General features: G+C 46.7%; 1 protein-coding gene across 5 annotated transcripts; it reads left to right on the top strand.

Annotated features, from left to right (window-relative positions):
• The first annotated feature begins 755 nt into the window (after positions 1-755).
• Positions 756-18,007, top strand: ERLIN2 (ER lipid raft associated 2). 5 transcript variants are annotated; one of them, XR_003607771.1, is made up of 13 exons: positions 1,576-1,822; positions 2,034-2,155; positions 3,651-3,732; positions 5,016-5,062; positions 6,722-6,783; positions 6,949-7,074; positions 10,270-10,343; positions 10,503-10,561; positions 11,114-11,205; positions 12,054-12,143; positions 14,067-14,146; positions 14,537-14,930; positions 15,494-18,007. XR_003607771.1 is itself a non-coding variant. In XM_028095339.2 (12 exons), the coding sequence occupies exons 2-12, from the start codon at positions 2,049-2,051 to the stop codon at positions 14,729-14,731; spliced, it is 1,014 nt and encodes a 337-aa protein (XP_027951140.1). In that variant the 5' UTR covers positions 756-815; positions 2,034-2,048; the 3' UTR covers positions 14,732-18,007. The 5 variants fall into 5 exon arrangements, 4 of the variants coding, with proteins under 4 accessions (XP_027951140.1, XP_027951141.1, XP_027951139.1 ...); XM_028095339.2 differs by lacking the exon at positions 1,576-1,822 and adding an exon at positions 756-815 and having other exon boundaries at positions 14,537-18,007; XM_028095340.2 differs by lacking the exon at positions 1,576-1,822 and adding an exon at positions 839-1,095 and having other exon boundaries at positions 14,537-18,007.
• The last annotated feature ends 2,012 nt before the right edge of the window (positions 18,008-20,019 follow it).

Here is a 20,019-nt window from a genome sequence, read left to right on the forward strand (position 1 = left end):
AAATGCCGACGCAGTTCCCGCCCTCAGGGAACCTACAGTCCAGCCTGGGAGACGGTGGCACGCACCAGCCCTGTGGATTGCGGGCAGGTGTTACAAAGGCAGTTAAGCTCCCGAGGTTAAGAAAGCGCCAAGGAGCGTTCCATCCACGGTTACCCTCCCACTTCCCTGAGCTCGATTCTGATCGCTAAAACTGGGATAGTAATTCCTTCTTAAGCTGTTGGATGGTGCTGTGGGGGCCTCAAAGGCCAAGGCTCCTAGAAAAGGATAAAGGGCCATTCAAAATAGGGACTGTTTGTTGATGAACGACGTAGTGGGGCTAATCCACGCATTGAAAGAAGAGCCTGGTTCAGCGGCGCCATAGGCAAGCGCGAGCAGAGGGCTAGAACGGTGGCAACTCGCTTGTACCTGTTCCGGAAAACAACACACTTGACCTAATGGGGCCGGGGGGGTCCGGAGCAAATTCCAAAGTTAGAACCTCGGAAAGCGACACCCTCAGTCACTCAGCACCCGCAGCCACGAGCGTCCTCCCCTGCCTCACTCTCCAGGCACTCCGCGCCGTCCCCACCCCGGAAACCCTAAGCCGAGGTCCTGACCGGCCGGACCGAGCCGCGGGCGCCCCCTGGCGGCCAGGCGCGGACTCTGGCCGCTCGGAGCGCGGGGGCGGGGCTGACGAACTAAGGCGGGGGTATTCTCGCGTGAACTAATGGCGTCATCAAAGCGACAGGCCCGGAAGGAAGTAGCGTGTGGAGGGCGTGGCGGTTTCTACGGTTGCACGGGGGTTCGGACGAGTACGGAGCGCCTGGAGGGACAGCCTGGTACGCGGCCCCCGCCCCTTAGGGTGCGCACTGGGCCTAGTTGCGGCTTCTGGCCGAAGCTCATCGGCGGTTCTCCCGGGCCCCAGCCCTAGCAACCTCTCTCCCTCCGGGGCGAGAAAGCAACCCTTTTCTGTTCCGTCCCTTCCCCGCGAGCCCCAGGGCGTTTGGGATGCGCGACCCTCTCTCGGAAGAGGGCAGGGAAGGGGCGCGAGTTGGGGGCGGGGAGGGGAGCATTTGCAGAAAGGACGCAGCTGCAGATCGGTAGCTGGAGTCCGCTACGGTAAAATAAGCGCCTCGCAGACGTCTGAGCCCGAGTTATGTTAGCCCCGGGAGGCAGAATCCACGCCCTGCGCGGGTGGGCCCAGGCACTCCTGGCTGTGAACTTTGCTGTCAGTTACCGTCGTTTTTCCAGATCCTTCAGTGTTCAGGAAATGAGTCTCCAGATGCCAGCTCTTTCTCGTCCTGGTGCTTCCCACCCTGGGGAACCCTCTTTCTCCTCTAACCATGGGCATGGGCACCGGTGAGGTGCCAAGTGCCGGACTTCCTACCCTGGGGAACCCTCTTTCTCCTCTAACCATGGGCGTGGGCACCGGTAAGGTGCAAAGTGCCGGTCAAATGTATGGGAGGGTGTATTCAGAGCCCTCCCCCGTTTAGATCCAAAGGAACAACTGGGAAGGTGGACGAAAGGCCAGAGAATCCCAACATGTGAACTCTGCTCACATGCTGACTCTGTCTCTCCAGCATCTGAAAGGAGTAAATAATGGTTTCCTTTGAAATGGCAGGCAATTAGGACTGGGAGGCTCTGGCCAGAATTACATAACCACAACTGCCTGTCATTTGACATCCTCTGTAATTTGGGCAACATACTGCAGCTGCCTCTCTTCCCTTTTACTAGTATGAGTGACTCCAGTGGCAGCACATTCGTGTTCACAGGAAGAGAACGCTGCCCAGTTGGCACTGGTTCTCTCTTGGGGCCTGGCTGTATCTGGAGCCACTGCCTTGGGGAGGTAGGGAATATGATCCCACAGCTAAGGAAGGAGTGGGAATGTTGCCTGAGAAAAAGGATGAAGAGAGTTGTAGATCTAGCCTTGTGTTCATAGTACGACAGGCTTGGCCTGAGCCACTTGCAGGGAGCTCAGCTCAGTGAAGTTCTCTCCCTGTCATAGCTTTTCTCCTGCATGTCGGACTACACACGTCTTCCTGTGTCTTTTTCCCTAGGATAAAGGTTCGCTGATGGCTCAGTTGGGAGCAGTTGTGGCTGTGGCTACCAGTTTCTTTTGTGCATCTCTCTTCTCAGCCGTGCACAAGATAGAAGAGGGACATATTGGGGTGTATTACAGGTAAGGAAGAGACAGAAGCTTGCAACTCCCTGTTAAATGTCTCTTTCTCCCAGTCACTGTCTAGCAGATTCTGTTGATTATCTGTGTCCATTGAATAGAGGAGTCTTTTTATTTTTTTTAAAGATTTTATTTATTTGACAGAGAGACACGGCGAGAGAGGGAACACAAGCAGGGGGAGTGGGAGAGGGAGAAGCAGGCTTCCCGCAGAGCAGGGAGCCCAACGCGGGGCTCCATCCCAGGACCCTGGGATCATGACCCGAGCCAAAGGCAGATGCCCAACAACTGAGCCACCCAGGCGCCCCTAGAGGAGTCTTTTTAAAGATTGAGCTGTGGTGTCAGTGACCATGGAAGGGGACATACACACACACACACTCAGTATAGATGTAAATATAAAATTTAATAGTCTTAAGTTGATGCCATGGGTGGTGAACAATAAATGTGTCTAGAAATTTAGAGACAAGATCTAAAGGAAACCAGTGCTTGCAGATCATCTCTGAAACCTTGTCTTCTCCTACATCCCTCCCGGGCATCTTGGCGCCACAAGGTTACCTCCAATGAGAACCAGTTCTTGATGGCAACTTGAGGAGCTAGCCTGCTCTGCTGATCTGTACCCACTCTTGAAAATTAACATTTCAGGAAAAAAGAATCCTGCAGATTGATCTATATTAATCAAGGCAAGCCCTAGAGTAGTGGTTCTTATAAGAAAGGCGCCCGTTATGTCACTGTTTATTTTATTGCTCTATTTTTGAAAAAAATAATGTATTTTTTCCTTCATAACGCAAAGCAGGGAAGCACTTATAAATCTTGGGTTGCTTTCCTTTCAGTAACTTCCATAACCAAGTTTTTTCTTTAAGTCTTTTACAAACTCCTTCTTATATGTGCCCAAGATGCTTATTGCTGGATTGCCAATAGCAAGTTCTAGAAGTCTCATTGGCCTCCACTCTCCCCTTTATTTCTCCCCACCTTCTGCTCATGTGTCCCCAAAAAAGGCTTTTAATTTTGTTACCCTTTACATATAACTTGGCTCTAAAGGTAATACTACTGCCCAAAAAAGGTATGTAAATTATTTTTAAAGCGTTCTTAAAATTATTCTTTTGGTTGTTCATGCCCCTGGACTCCAACATTAGTGCAGTTAGTTGACAAATGTATTACTGGATTTAACTGCCCCCATGGATTGCCCCAAACTCAACGGGTATGACAAAGTTAAAAAGACTTCCTCTTCTGTTAAGGATTGCCAGGGATCCTGCTGTCTTCATTCCACTTAGCCCATGTGCCTATTTTTCCTGCCGCAAAAGCATGAATAATGGCTTTATGTTTTACCATCAGGCTTCCTAGAATATCAGGGTCAAGCTGAGAGGAAGGGGTCTGTGGAATGGCTCGGGCACATGTCTCACTCCGTATGAAATGTTTATGGGGCCGTAGAGAAGGTCGATGCAAATAGTGTTGCTGCAATTGTTACCTATTGCTGAACTGCCTCTCTCTTTCTCCTCTACAGGGGCGGAGCCCTCCTGACTTCCACCAGCGGCCCGGGTTTCCATCTCATGCTACCTTTCATCACATCATATAAGTCTGTGCAGGTAAACTGGGCTTGTGGGGCATGTTTGGGCCACTGCAGGTTTGGGGTGTTGGCAGATGCATAATTTGGAATTATTTCCCATTAGGTGAGTATAATGCTTCTTCAAGGAATCATATATATATATATATGTATATATATATTTAGTGTATCCTATGTATATATAAAGAATGAGGCTCCATGAACCACATACCCTAGAGCTTTATTTGATTGTTGAAAGAGTTGAATAGGGTCATTGCCTCGGCCCTTCGCCCCCAGCTGGGAATTATTTCTTCACTTCAGGGTAGAGCCAGAGAAGAATCTGTTCCGAATGTACAGAAGGAAAAGTAGGGGGTGTGTGTCTGTGTTTTCAATCACAGGTTACCAAGATAAATGGAAATAAAACATGGTAGTTTTGCTGGTTCTTATTTGAACTTCATAGATGTGAACAGAATTTGGAGAGGAAAGTTGGACTTGGTGAAGGGAAATAACATCTCAAGGAGGAGTAGGATTAGTTATGATGGACAGAAAGCCTAACTAAGATAGACTAGCTAGCCGTCTTTGAAGTATGTCCAGCCAAGAGGGATGAGATTTAGAGGATGACTTTTAAACTGACCCAGGAAGATACACTGGGACACCTCCTCAGCATTCTCCACGTTCATTTCTTCTATCATTTCCTGTGTTTGATGGTTTTCTGAGTGCATTCGTGCCCAGGACCCTAGGAGTCTCACAGTAATGCTGAGAAGGGGCCGGGCCAGGTTAAATACAGAATCCTCTTGTTTCAAGACTAGTAAAGGAAGACTGTAGGGGTGAGGCAGGTCTGAAGACTCCTAATCCAGGGCCTTTGTTACTAAACCATTATTGCTTAGATTGTTCGAATGGTGATTCACTTACAGTGAAGCTGGGCTAGGTACCTTTGTTCATCTAAGTCTCACACCCTGCGTAAATAAAGAGGATTGGGGGAGTATTCAGGTTTTGTTTTGTTTTTAAGAGTTTATTTATTTATTCATTTGACAGAGTGAGAGATAGCGAGAGCAGGAACACAAGCAGGGGGAGTGGGAGAGGGAGAAGCAGGCTTCCCACGGAGCAGGGAGCCCGACGCGGGGCTCAATCCCAGGACCCGGGGATCATGACCTGAGCCGAAGGCAGACGCCTAACGACGGAGCCACCCAGGCGGAGTATTCATGTTTAACAAGGCCAAAGCTCAACCCAGATAACCTCAAGGACCGGGGGTTTGGGGTTCCCAAACTAAGTTACTGTGCTTGTCACTGCCCATTTTACAGCATTTTATGTCTCCTCTATTTCTAGACCACACTGCAGACAGATGAGGTGAAGAACGTGCCTTGCGGGACTAGGTAAGGTACCCCGAGTGAAGCAGCTAATCCTGTGTCGGTGGAAGGGCTGTCTGGCTCCTAGAGACAGTGAAAGGAGAAGCATTCCTTCTCGGTGGTTTTACCAAGTTCCCTGCCTCCTTGCTCCCTTGGTTCTGATCTGACTAGGCCGTGCGGTGCAGTAGGGAAAATCACAGAAGGTAGACAGCTTCAGGAGGGCCTTGAATGCTGTGCTCAGTGTGGGCTTTTTCTGTTACAAGTGAAGATCCACCAAAAGCTTTCAGCAGATAAATGACTTGGTAGAGGAAGGTAAGCTTAGCATAACCAGCTATGGAGAATGTCATAAAGGTAGGGGGTGACCTCAGGGTCTGGAAATCCAAACAGAAGACCACTCTAGTGGTCTGGTGGAAAAGTAAAAAAGGTCTAAACTGGAATAGAATCACAGACCACCACCACAAGGAAACATGCAGGCAAATCCAGAATTAGGGCATCACACAGGACAGCTGGCCTGATGGCATCACAAGGAGGAGCTTTGGGTTGAAAAGGAGAACTAAAAGACATAAACAAAGCCATGGTGAGCCTTAATTAGAACCTGGTTCAAAAATACCATCTATGAAAGACAGGGGAACTGGATTAGTCCGCTTGGGCGGCCATAGAGAGTGCAGCAGACTGCATCCAAGGACCCAGCAGGGTTGGTTTCTGGTGAAGCCTCTTTTCCTCGATGGCAGATGGCGACTTTGCTGTGTCCTCGCATGGCCTTTCCTCAGTGCACACAGGGAGAACTCTGGTGTCTGCCTCTGTTCCTTTACCAAGCCCATCAGGTTGGGGCCCCACCCCTATGACCTCATGGAGCCTTAATTACCACCTTACGGCCCTATCTCATACAGTCACAAGGGGGTTTTAGAGTTTCAGCAAATGGATTTTTGGAAAGCACACAGTTCAGTCCATAACAGGAACAACTGGGGAAATTGGAATAAGGACTGGGTATTAGAGGCTGTTAAGGAATTATTGCTAATGTTCTTAGGTTTGGGAATGGAGCCAGACTACATAGAATGTCATTATTCCTCAGTGAGTGTTACTAACGTGTTAAGAGAGAAAGAGTATCATGACTACAACTTACTTTTGAAATGCTCAGCGTAAAAAAGCAGATCAATCTATAAGGTGAACTGTTAACAATTGCTAAATTTAGGTGTTTGTGTATGGACGTTAGTTGTATTATTCTTTCAGTGTTTCTGTATGCTTAAAATTAGAATGAATATTTGTGGGGAAAGGAAGGTGCTGAAACAAAGTGATGGTGAAGACAAAGTGAGAAACGGTGACCATAAAATCCCACTGTGGCCTTCCAAGTTCTGAGAATTCCTTGACTTTTCTTTTCCCTTCAGTGGACTGTTTTCATCAAAAGGCATTGCAGATTCAACAGATACGAACTATTGTTTTCTTCCTGGCAGCCAGAAGTTTTACTTTTCTCCTTATGGAGATATTTTGAGGAGGTGTGGTTTCTCAGGAGATTGTGTTCTTGCTCTAAGCTCTGAAGATTCCTACTTGGAGATATCATGCCCTCTGGCCTCCTGTGAACCCCTCTGCTCCTTTTCTGCCAAGTCACACACCTGATGCCATCACTGAGAGACAGCACTATATTCCAGAGCCGACTGGTGACTTCTTTGTTCATTCTTCCCCCGACAGTGGTGGTGTGATGATCTACTTTGACCGAATTGAAGTGGTGAACTTCTTGGTCCCAAACGCAGGTACGTTTTTCCAGTTGACCTTCACCACAGGCTTACTTTGCCCAGCATGTCCCCCCATCCCCACCCCCACCCCAGGTCTGTCGAAGCACCTCTGGCTGGGAGAGCCGCTGTGTCTGAGAAAGGGAGTCCTGCCTTTTCTGACTGCGATCCTGCCTTCCCTCCCAGTGTATGACATCGTGAAGAACTACACTGCCGACTACGACAAGGCCCTCATCTTCAACAAGATCCACCACGAGCTGAACCAGTTCTGCAGTGTGCACACACTTCAGGAGGTCTACATCGAGCTCTTTGGTAAGAAAGCCTCTGCTGGCCGTAGCATGCCTCAGCCGCTGTTTCGCCCACCGCCTGCTTTTGAGCCACCGTGGGGGAGGATGGGTTCCCATGGACAGAAAGTGTCAGAGAACCCCCGTGCCCAGGAACTGGTCCCACGTGAAATTTCTAGAAAATGTTGATGGCAGTGGCAGAAGGTCGTGAAAGCAGGTGAGCCTTGGGCACAGGGATCACAGTGGACTAGGGTACTCCTGGCCCGAATCAGAGGACTGGAAGGCAGGGGCATTCCCACTGTCCCTAAAACAGCCTTCTATAATGAAGACAGGGCCTATTCTAGAGGAAGAACCTTCAAGATTATCCAGCCCAATGGCCTCATTTCCAGAGAAGGGGACTGAGGCCCATAGAGAAAGATGCAGAGCTAGTTGGTAGCCGAGCTGCGGCTAGAACCTTCCTCTCCTGGCTCTAGCTTCAGAGTGCTTCTCAGCCCGCCACCCTGCATGAAGGGCCCCGGGGAAAGGTGAGGAGGACCTAGAAGTGGGACGAGGACTGTAGCTGCTTGAAGTTCCTAGTTTCTGTAAACCTGTGCATGTAGCGATGAATGGGAAAACACCTAAAAGAATCCATGTCCTTAAGTACATACTTTTTGACCTTTTTAACCAGTCAAAGTAAATATAGCCTGACTTTAGCAGCAAAGGAAAGAAACAGTTCAGTAATTGTTCTAGCTCTTTTGTGGTTAAGTATTCTGTGTAAGCTTGCTGCCGGAAGTTTTCTAGTGGCCAGTGCTGAAAAGTACAACTATTCTTGATACCAGGACTGGACAGTGTCTTTTCCCAGGAATCTTCATTAAATAGGACCCTGAGAGAATGTGCCACGGAGTAGACAGGAGCAGGGAGGGACCCCGGTGCTGCCCGTGATCTCAGCCAGAGCCCGTTGCACGCTGTTTCTGATTGGGGAAATCATCAGAATCACTTTTAATTTCTCTGCAGTAGAAAATGAATCTAAATTCACTTTACAGGGTTTAGATTCAGTATACTTTTAAGAAAGATTCTGTAAATTTGGTGTTGTTTGTTTTACCTCAAACAGAGCATTTTATAAAAGAGCATCAGTTTTCTCTGTAGCCCTGGTTTTAGAACTTGTGCCATTAAAGGAACACTTTAAAGCATTTGAAACAAGAGACAAAGGACTCTAACTTCCATGAAGAGAAAATGAAAATATGAAATTGTTTTGTGTTAGAAAACTTCTTACTGCCAGGGCCCTGGAAGGTGCAGTTCGTGGAGCATGCAGCTCTTGATCTCAGAGTCATGGGTTCGAGCCCCACATTGGATGTTGAGATTACAAAAAAATAAAATCTTTAAAAAAGACCAAAAAGTGGAAGTTTCATATTGCCCAAGAGATAAACTTAATAGCTTAGTGAAGCTTATTGTACAGAGAAGCTGGGAAAATGTAATTGCTTTGAAATTTTCTTTTTTTAAAGTTAATGTCTTTTGAACAAACACTGTCTTGCTTAGAATCTGTTTGTGTCTATAAAGGAGGAATTCATGTCTCTAATCCCATTCCTAGAATGTGGGAGGTTTTCCCTAGTTCTGTCCGCTTAGGCCTCACGGCCCTGACTTCCCGCATTACTGTGTAATTCTCATCACTGCTTACGCTAGTGCATACTCTCTGTCCGTCTTATAAAAACATTTCATAGTTCTTGTTCAGCAGTTGACCTGCGGCAACCTCTTTGTGTAATGTAACCTAATCTGCACTTGTCTGTGTGACTGTAATGTATAAACAACTTATTACCAATATTACTTTGGTAATAAACCACCTGGCAAAATAATTTCCAGATTTTCCTAGAAAGTTATGAGCCCAGGACCACAGGTGTCTGCTTTAACTCAGGTATAATTTGGTCTAATAAATGACGATATGTTATTAACTTAGGGAGGGCACAGAATATCTCAAAGTTTGGTTGGTATCCTATTGAAGTTAGAAAATATGAAATGTGATGTTTATCTATGCTGTCAAATTGTTAAACACATATCAGGTCTGAGGTGCTGCCTTTTGGGGCATTTCTCCCTCATGCTGAGAGGCCTGTGAGAGTATATCCAGTGCGTGGAAATGTTAAAATCCCTTGCTTACCGATATGACAGTAGAGGATAGTGCTGTTTTAAAGCATAAAACAGCCCTAAAAATTAAAGCAAGTAATTAAACAAGTGTATTATTTTGGCTCCTAACTAGCTTGAACACATCACTGAACTTCCATGGGCCTCAGTCTGGTCTGGGCATCTGTTAAAGGCAGGGAGTTCCACTTGCTGTTCCTCAGAGGCCCCTGTTTTGGGCACCAGTGACCAAAAACGGCCACTTAAAGCGGGTGGCAGCCGACAGGGAGGTGATCCAGTTCGGATATCCCAGCCTGGTTCCGTGGAGTCTTCCCAGCACCGTCCAGGATCTTCCCGAGGACCTCGCAGGCAGGGCGTCAGGAAGAGAAGGCCCTGGCCAGAGAGGGCAGCTGTGGGTGCTGCAGGACCCCAGCCAGAAGGAGGAGTCAGTCAGAGCTCCTCCTACATTTGCCTATGAACCAACTCCCATGTGAATTCCAGACAGAGCAATGAGGGCCAAGGCAAACAACAGAAGACTCGGGCTCGTTTCCAGAACCATAAATTTTCATTTTCCCCCCCTGTGTTCTTTGATGGAGTTCTTAATGGAAATAGTCTTCCTTGGGGCCTTCATTGACGTCAGAGTCTGTTTTTCTTTTAGAAACTTCTAAAATGACTGGATTTCAATGGCTTGGCTCTCTTCAAACTACCTAGCATAGCCTTCCTTCCTCTTGAAAACGGGGTGCCTGCCTTCTCTTTAGCTGCTGTTGTCTAGGGGAAGGCTGCCGCCCAACTCAAGAAATGTGCGAGATTTGTTTGTTCTTTTTCTTATTAAAGCTCAGTTTCCTGTCGGGCAAGGTTGCTATTTTCTACAGCCTCGGGTGATTGTATCTGGAGGCCACAGGAAAACGATACTCTCACATCCAGCTTGCGTGGAGGGGCTGTGTAGGCGTGTTGCTTTGAAAGATGTGCCTGGGGATCTTCGGATTTCTGGGCTCTGATAAGCACTCTGCCTTGGAAAGCCCTTTGGCCTGTCAGGTGCATTCTTGAGTAGTGTTTTAGTTTGTCCTCTACCCACCTGCTTTCCTCCACCCTGCCTACAAAGTGGAACAACTTTTTCTGTCTTTCTTGATTCCAGATCAGATTGACGAAAACCTCAAGCTGGCTTTACAACAGGACCTGACCTCCATGGCCCCCGGGCTTGTCATCCAAGTAAGCATTGCCACAGTGGGAGCACCCTCTGTTGAAGGGGCACCCCCTGCCTTCCAAGGGATGTCTTTTTTCTGCGTGAAGATGAAGGGCTAGTGGGAGCTGCTCCTGTCCCTCACCACCCTCACCTTCCCATCACGTGCTATTTTTATCCTTCTCCAGGCGGTGCGGGTGACCAAGCCCAATATCCCTGAGGCAATCCGCAGAAACTACGAGTTGATGTGAGTATTCCCTCTGCCCAAGCTATATCCACCACTCTCTCACACCCCACCCCCCACCTCATCCCATCCCAGAGTTAACCGAAGCCGTACCAGACGCTCATTCCCCTTCTTGAGCGTTCGTTACAGCCCATCGCTCTGTAAGATGGAGCGGGTGTGTCAGGAGAACCACCTGGGCTCTGGAACTGTGATGGAGAGCCACAGGAGAAGCTCTTTCAGCTCTTTCACGGAAGGGCCAGGGGGTATTGTTTGTGCTTCATGGATCATACCAAAGAAGATGGGAGCGAAAGATGCTTAAGTGGGCTGGCAGGTGCATTTTACCAAAGTAAATTATGCTTTATTTCCCACAAGTGAGTTATTTTGGAGGAGAAAGAGAGCCATGTTACTGTCTGCAACAGATCTACTTTCACTTGGGACATTGAACAGCCTTCCAAGAGAGAGGAAGAACTCACAGTTTGCCTCTCAGCAGAAGCCTGGCTTCTCCGGGGCACAGTGACGTTCCTCAGAAGCTTTTTCCATGGTAGCCCCACGGCTTCGTACCTTTTTTCCCTTCAGGGAAAGCGAGAAGACGAAGCTTCTCATTGCAGCCCAGAAACAGAAGGTGGTGGAGAAGGAAGCTGAGACGGAGCGGAAGAAGGCCCTCATTGGTCTGAATGTGGTTCTGTGATCACCTTACAGGGCGGAGCAGGCTGAAGAGGGTGGCGGGCAGCCGCGAGGTCGCCTCAGGCACAGCTAGATCACAGTCTTCCAAACCCTTGCCAGGCGCAGGAGGGGTATTCATACTCCCGGAAGCAAAGCTGAAGTTGTCAGATCATGGCCAGGGGCAATGAGCTTTGAGTCTCCCCTTATCCCTGAAATGAAAGGAACCTTTCCTGTTAATTCATAATGAGTAATAATAATGGCTAATACCTATCGACCAGATATCATGAGTCATATACTTTTCTAAGCACTTATATGTGAATTACCTCACTCCTCACAACCACAAGGTGAGACAGGTACTACTGTTAACTTCATCTTCCTGAACCGGAGACCAGGGGGGTTAAATAACATGCCCAGGGTCATATGGCAAGTAAGTGGGGGAAACGGGGTTCAACCCCAGGGACTCTGTCCAGAACCTGGTTCGTAACCACTACACCAGATTATCAACCACTACTAACTGCTTCCCAAAGTGAAGTGGCAGGAAGAAACTGTTTGGACAGTATCTCATTCCTTAGACTATCCCTCTAGGAGAAATACCCTTGTGACTTAGGGGAGAGGTTAGGGCTTGCTCCTCGCTTCCGCCGGAGAGCCCAGGTCTCTCCATTTACTGTCTTATGCTAATGTTGTGGTACTGCACTCACTGGTACAATCCATGTGCGCCCACATGTGCCCGTCGCAGGCCTCTCCCTCTGAGCTAACCCACCAACCAGCCAGCATCAGGGACTCAGGAAAGGTCAAACAGTCTGGCTTTTGAAATACCAGTGCTCTGAGCCTTTTCTCAACTTCATTTCTGTAGAGGCAGAAAAAGTGGCTCAGGTCGCAGAAATCACCTATGGGCAGAAGGTGATGGAGAAGGAGACAGAGAAGAAGATTTCAGAAATTGAAGGTGAGCACAGGTGAAGTGAACGTCCAAGGTTTCTTCAGGCCCCACACCTTGTGGCAAGGGGGTGGGAGAGTCATTTCCTTCGCTCCTTCATCTTTGTTCTAAGAGGTGATAATTTCTTTGGAAAATCACTTCTCTGTGCTTTTGATCGAGTTTGGGGGAGATATGAAGCCAGGCTGCCGTCAGTTTTCCACTTCAGAGAACATTCGCTCGCTCAACAGATGTCCACTAAGTGCGGCTAGGCGCGCTTGTGTGAGGCCTAAGGGAAAAGGAAATCATTTAAGTCCCTGCTATCTCAGAGCCTTGGAAGTGAGCGAAGAGGTGAGGCCAGAACAGCACCTCCTCCCTGTGCCTTCCCTAGCCCCCTGCACATCAGCGAACACCACAGCTGTGGCCTCTTAAGTCTGCTCTCGGCACCCCCTGTCATGGTTACCAAGACACCTTTTCAGCACCAACAACCCTGGAGCTGGAGAAAGAGTGCTTGCTTTGCTGGCTTTTCTGAACATGATTCACGTTCAGTTCCCTGCCCCTAAGCCCTCAGCTCATTCCCACCGCCTACCCTTCCCTTCATGTGGTGCCTCAAGTTAAGAAAATTCTAGGACAAAAATGCGACCTCGAGGCCCAGCTTCAAAGCGCTGTGTCCACTTGTACTCACTATGGTATGGGGCCTGTCAGGTTTTGCGGGGGCCCGGTGAGGAGCCAACTAGGATTTTACAGATTAGTGGCTCCTCATTAGGGAGCTCTTAGCAAAACAAGACATTTTTATTTCTTATAAAAACATGTCATCAGGTGCTAAGGCCGCTTGAGTGGGCCACAGGCAGCCAGCACCCCAGCCAGACTGCACATTCCTTCCGCCCTGCATCGTGCTGAGGGTGTGCAGGAAGAAACCTGCCCCCCCCCCCCCGACTGGCTGTCCTTCCCAAGCTTCTGGCTACAAATATTACTCACAGGAGGCTGGCCTCATTCCCAAGGCAAGAGAGTAAGCATCAAAAATTTTGCATCAGGTGGTGCCTGGGTGGCTCCATCAGCTAAGCGTCTGCCTTCAGCTCAGCTCATGATCCCAGGGTCCTGGGATCAAGCCCGGCATCGGGCTCCCTGCTCTGCAGGAAGCCTGCTTCTCCCTCTCGCACTCCCCCTGCTTGTGTTTCCTCTCTCACTGTGTCTCTTTCTGTCAAATAAATAAAATCTTAAAAAAATTTTTTTTTTGCATCAGCTTGACAGAATCTTGTCTCAGCAGATTAAGGAAGTTGTGCACAGTGGAAGTTGAAATAGGTCTTCATGCAAACAGGTGTTAGTCTGGACCAGGGCATGTAGTTGCCTTAGGTAGAGTTATGTCGGCTTCACCACTGTTAAAGAGTACCTTTTTTGAAATGATCGATGGAAATAAAAAGGGAAATGAAACTGGAGAGGGACCAAGCTGTTTTATGTTCGTGGCATTGGGTTTTAGGCGGAGCCACCTCTGGCTGTATTCAGAGCCCTCCCTGGGCTCCTGGTGCTGTGGCTGTGCAGCACAAGAGGGATGGGGTGGAGAGCTCTGAAGCTGGACATGGGGACAGGGCCCATGTAGCATCCCAGCCGTGGAGCGGCAAGAGGCATAAGCGTGGGGAACCAGGAAGTGTCTCCTGGACAGTGCTCTTCTCCAGCCTACTGTCAGAGATGTTGCTGGGCACAGCCACAGACGTGCTCCTTGTTAGTCCCCACCACAGGGACATGCCGTCCAAGCACCTCTTTATCATGGTTCATTTTCACCATGATTTGTGAAATAGGGGAAAATGCCTCCTTCTGCATTTTGCAGAAGAGGAAACCAAAGCAGAGCGGAAAAAGAGCAGTCTCCCCGAGGTCGCAGAGGGGGGGTGGGGTGGGAAGGGTCCAGGGCCCGGTGTTCTGGTGGCTTCGGCACCGCGTTCACTGCCTTCGTGTCCCCAGATGCTGCGTTTCTGGCCCGGGAGAAGGCAAAGGCTGATGCGGAGTGCTACACCGCTATGAAGCTCGCTGAAGCCAACAAGGTAAAGCCCAGGGCCATCTGGGGAAGAGAAGGTATATCTGGCTTTGGGCTAATGTTTGAGAATTCCCGGTGTCAGATGGCCACCACCACCCAAGCCCCTCCTGGCCAGAAGGGGTGGCTGCTGTGCCGTGGGGGACAGGTGCTGCCCTTCCCATTAGCCGAGTCTCGGCAGAAGTTTAATCGTTGTGTGAAACAAGGAAACTCCTAAAACTTGCAGCTCTGACCTCGCACATCCATTAGTACCCTGTCACTAGTAGAACAGTGAGGCCAGGAAGAGTCGAGAGGGCACATTGCTTTGCCAGAGACCCTCTCCTTGTGAAAAGTGAAGGATGCCACCCAGAGTCTTCTCGAACCTGGCTCCACCTAGTCTGCTCTCGTTTGTTTCTTACAGCTGAAGCTGACGCCTGAGTATCTGCAGCTGATGAAGTACAAAGCCATTGCTTCCAACAGCAAGATTTACTTTGGCAAAGACATCCCGCATATGTTCGTGGACTCTGCGGGCAATCTGGGCAAGCAGTTTGAGGGGCTAGCTGAAAAGCTGAGTTTCGATGATGAGCCCTTGGACGTAGACCCTGAGGAGAATTGAAAGTTTTTTGTATACAACCTCGGATGACACTTAAAAGAGATCTTTATTTTTGAATGATGAACCGAGATGCCCCTCCCTCCCACACTACCTGCTTTGACTCTCTTCCACATTCTGTGGTGAAAAAAGAAGAAATGGATTTAAATCTATTCCCCTTCCTGGGAAGGGAGGGCAGGGATTGCTGATTTGGGGTCTTATTCAGGTAAGCGGTTTAGATGACTTCTGTTAAGGTGGGCAAACCATGGGTTTGAACTTTGACCTCCAGACACTAATTTTAGCCCTTTGAAGCTGGCTTAAGTAGCGATTCAATCATTACAGAGTGGGAGAAATAGAGGGTGTTGCCTCCAGGTGATTTGCTTTCCCCGATTTGGGAAAACGCGGTACAATTTTCTCACCTCTGCCTCCAAGGCGGGAGATGCCTGTAGGTGAGGCTCAGCAGCTGAGCAACTGTGTGCTTGTGAGTCTGCCCACAGAGCTGCAGGGGAACAGCTGCAGAGAACGTTTGGCTTTGCTGGTATTTTTGTCGGCATATGTGAGTCATTTTAGAGGCACGCTTTCTCGAGCCCTCACAAGGAAGGACTGGTGCTAGGTTTTGCAAGCTCTTCTCTCCTACCCTCCTTGCCCCAGGGCTTAGAGAGCAGTGGTTTCTGACTACATTCCAGAGTCAGGGTTTGGGCACCACCCCACAATTCTTTTTAAAACTTTTCACCTGTTCTGTGATTTGTTTTGTTTTTTTTCTCTCTCAAATCTGTTGATTCCACTCAGCATTAGGAAGATAGGAACAAACAACCCAAGTGTCTTACTAGCCGCTGAAGGGGGATCGTTCCGTCTCTCAGCCACCATGGTACCTGCTTGGCAGACGACGTATGTTCTCATTGTGGAGGTTCTATGTTGAAGAGCTCCTCTGGCGGCTGAGATCACCTGAAGGATCTCCTAGTCTTAAGCTTATAGCTTGTGCCGGCCATCTGTCTGACAGAGTGATAAAAAGGGAGCCCACTAAGTAGCACATGTTTTGAAATCTAGGGCACCGACAGCCACACGGGTCAGACTGAATGCTCTGTCTCCGGAGACAGTTTGTGGGGTCCATGTCAAGAGTTCGTGCCCAGGTCCCTGGATTGGAAGGGCTGCATCAAAATGTTCAAATGTTTTGGGTTTGGGTTTTTTGGGGTTTTTGTTGGGTTTTTTCCTTCATTTCTAATTAGGAAAATTTTGTGTCATTCTGGGAGATTTGGGATGGAGGAGAACAAACATGAAAGAAAGGTTTTCTTACGTCCCGAAATTGGGGTCGGGGGATGGTATCCAGCCTATGGCCATGCGTTGTGTACCAAATTGTTTGCTTAGCTCCATCTAACTTGCAGGCATGTCGGTGTTCTCTGTGACAAACTCTGGCTTAGGATCTGGCCTTGTTCTTAGCTGCCCTCCCCACTACCACCACCAAAGAAACTACCACTGTACCCCTTTTCCCTCAGTGATACTATGAACGATACTTTCTGGCACAGATCCCCACCTCATTTTTGGTCCCATGCCCAGACTTCTGCTTTATTGAATGGCCCCGGAATTCAGGCCCCCTTGCTCCCAGGTAGCACCAGGCTTGTCTTGAGAGTCTGGGGAGCATTCAGCGTGCTTAGGTAGAAACAGCATGTTAACTCCTCTTAATTCAAATGTTGCCCTTCCCTGTTCTAATTTCTGGGACTTAGTATTCTCAGACCACTGGTCCTGGTCACACTTTGTGCAAGCAGCCAACTGTTCGTGGGAATGATGGATTTTAATGTGCTCAGAAGTGCTTGCAGAAGACAGTCTCCCAAGGCCAACATAGGGTATCCATTATTAAGATATACTCACCCTCCTCCCATTTCAATGCCTTTAATCACTTGTTAGGAGCAACATGACACATGACATCCAGCTTCCCCAGTTTACATATTTGCTCCCTCTACTCTGAGATTTGCTGCCTAGGGCTCAGAAAACACTACTTCAATAGAACAAAAAGCAAGAATATCTCCACCTCTGAATAGCACGTTTGCTCAGGTTCCTCACTTGAAAGCCCAATACTAACATCCTGTGACAGCTTGTCCCTTGCACTAGATATACTTTAACCACAGAAGAGCCTCAATGAAGTAAAATCCTGCTGCCCCTGCCTCCCTCAATGTTAATGTTGCTTCCCCTTTGAACAAAAAATATCAATGTCATAGTGCCCTTCAGTTTAAATTCAGTGGTTATCTGCACCTGCCTGAATAGTAAAATCATGGAAGTCAGCAGTTTCCTCAGCATGGGACGACTAACCAATCTGTGCGATTCTGTGTCTTCAACACTCACTAGAAAATCTGATCTTAAAACATTTGAATTCTAAATGTGTAAAATGTGACAGCCTACACTTTTGTAGGCAGTAAAGTCATGGCTGCTATTTGTAAATGGAACTTCTATCAAAATAAGTAGCTGTTTATAAAATTCAGTTTTTTGTAGGATTTTTCCAAGGAAAAGTCACCTTGGTTGAATGTTTCTCATTAAACTTTACAGAAGTGGTTCATATTCAGTACTGTTTTTAATCACTTTTTTAATATAAGGATAGAATATTTGCAAGGAAGCCAAAGTTTGTTAATAATTTTTATAAGACTAATATAAACTTGAAGGGATCTGTGGTCATATTAACTTGAAGGAGGAAAAAAAGATAATTGAAAGAATTCTGGCAATATATTGATCCAAAAAAAAAAGTTGTTTTCTAAATGATCTGTTGTGATTTCTATGGGTCTATGTATCTTTCTGCACTGATGACTTTGCCATTTACAGCGAGTAAGTAGTGAAAGTAAGATCATCGTCTTTACTGACTTATCAATTTAAGTTTGATTGAAGGTAAACCTCAATCCTCAGTTGAGAATAAACCTGTGTGTTGTTGGCTAGTGACTACTCTGTGTGTCTGAACTTGACGGGCTACTTCATTAGTTCTACTCAGTAGGGTTCGAGCCACTGTTTCTATTGCTTCCTTAGAAAAGAAGTAATAGCCAATCAGTTTGTGTTTGGATTTCCATTTCTTTTTATTTCTGCTTTTGTGTAAGCTGGTGATTGAATAGTCAAAACTAATTCTTCTTTCAAAGAGCCCCAACAGTTTAATGACCCCCTTTGTAAACGAGAAATGATTCTTCTATTAATCACTCTATAAATAATATGCTGGATTAATCACCTTGGGTTGATAGCTGGAGAAATTGTTTTAGACCACACTAAAGGTGTTAATTTATGTCTCAGTTTTATTTTTAGTCTTGCTAAATAAAATCATTCTTCTTTGTATTTACTTTTTTTTAAAGTGAAATTTAGCAATAACTGATAATATTAGGATAGGTGATATAAAGAAATAAAATGTCCCTCCCTAGTGAGTGGAGTGCAAGATCACCCTAAAAATATATTCAGATGGCTATCCCCATTATCAAGGTAGAAACAATAAGTAATTTGTAAACATGGCATGATTCTTGGTAGGTGCTATGGAAATTGATCATTTTAAAGAATCCATTCACTGCTGCAATTCTGGCCCAAAAGGTAGAGATGCTTTCAGTTGACCCAAAACTCATTTTGATATCAATTCAGTGAGAAAGTCCCAGTCTGTAATCTGGAAAGCTGCCCAGCCTAAAGCTGCCAAATAAAATACACAATGCTTGTTTCAATTTGAATTTCGTTTAAACAACTAATAACTTTTAGTATAAGTATGTCTCAAATACTGCAGGAGACATACTAAAAAATTATTTGTTATTTATATGACACACACATTTAACGGGATATCCTGCATTTTTATTTGCCAAACATGGCAACCCAAGCCCAGGCTTCCTCAGGTTTTTTAACGGTGCTCTCAAACTTTCTCTGTTGGTCTGAGATCCCCTACACAAATAACATGAACTTACAATCAAATAGGTAAGTTAAGAATGTAGTCCCTTCGGTTAGACTGCCATGATTCAGATCCCTGCTCCACCATTTCTGTATATATGGTCTTAAATAAATTCTTTAACCTCTCTGAACTTTAGTTTCTTCATCTATAAAATGGGTTGAGTGGATTAAATGAAATCCTGCATGTGAAGGGGTTAGCACTGGGCCTGCCGAGTATAACGTTTTCAGTCAGCTGGGAAAACAGGCTAGAAAGCACACAGCTATTAAGTGGGTACCACTAAGTAGAAAATCAAAAAAATGTGATAACACAGAATAAGATCATAGCACAAAGAGGAAAAAGGGAACAATATTGGAATGCAGCGAACAGTATTGAGAATACGTACATCTACAGAAATGTCATATGTACAAAATAAGCAGGTTTGGCCCTCTTGAGGGGAATTCCCAGTTCAGGGCTCCAATTTGGAAAAAAAGACTTTTAAGAGGAGGCTAGCAAAACAAAATGTTAAAACCAAAATTTAAAAAGTAAAAAAATAAAACCAGGGGCGCCTGGGTGGCTCATTTGGTTAAGTGTCTGCCTTCGGCTCAGGTTATGATCCCAGAGTCCTGGGATCAGGACTGGGATCAAGTCTTGGGATTGAACCCCTGTTGGGCCCAGCTCCTTGCTCAGCAGAGATTCTGCTTCTCCCTCTCCCTCTGCTCCCCAGGCCCCTGCTCGTGTGCATTCTCACTCTCTCGCTCTCGCTCTCTCTCTCAAATAAACTCTTATAAAAAAATTAAAAATAAAGCCCATGTGTTGACCCCATAAAAGGCAGAAGGGGAATTTAACGACTTTGCTTTATAAAAGTTGCATAAGGGTTGGCTAGGTATTCTCTAGCTCCTCTGAGACCAATGAAGAGGAAATTAGCTTGCAGAATAAAGTATTTTAGAGGATTTCACTTAAGATTGGCTAAAATTTGAAATCAGGAGAAGTAGTTGCGTGCAAATAGAAAATAAATCCAGGGATTAATATAAATAACATTTTCTTCTCCGATGGTCTTCAGAAATTGGGGAGAGTCTATGCTGTTTGGGATGGTTTAAATGTCATTCTATATGAAAGATCAAATGATCTCTAAAGGTCCTCCCCCAGGTCTATGGTTCTGGAATCTGTATTCACATTTCAAAAGCCAAATGTGACCGTATGTTTGCTGAGGGATTGTTGCGATGGCTTCTCCACCTCAATTCATTTAAACTGGGACATGGGCATTATTTCTCCATTTCTCTTTAGAGCTAAGTAACCAAGCAACTGTAATTTTCTATTATTTTATCTTTTTTTACTCCCAAAAGAATCACAGTAAGCTCAGAAGGAAACAGTTTTAAAATCCATGAATGTTTTTCTCGTAATTAAGGGCCTCAGATGACAGAGGTGAATGTTTTAAATGCTTGAT

The sequence above is a fragment of the Eumetopias jubatus genome, unplaced genomic scaffold (genome assembly GCF_037043125.1).
Source record: "Eumetopias jubatus isolate StellerSeaLion01/CBP00866 unplaced genomic scaffold, mEumJub1_p1.0 scaffold_2, whole genome shotgun sequence".
NCBI classification, from domain to species: Eukaryota; Metazoa; Chordata; class Mammalia; order Carnivora; family Otariidae; genus Eumetopias; species Eumetopias jubatus.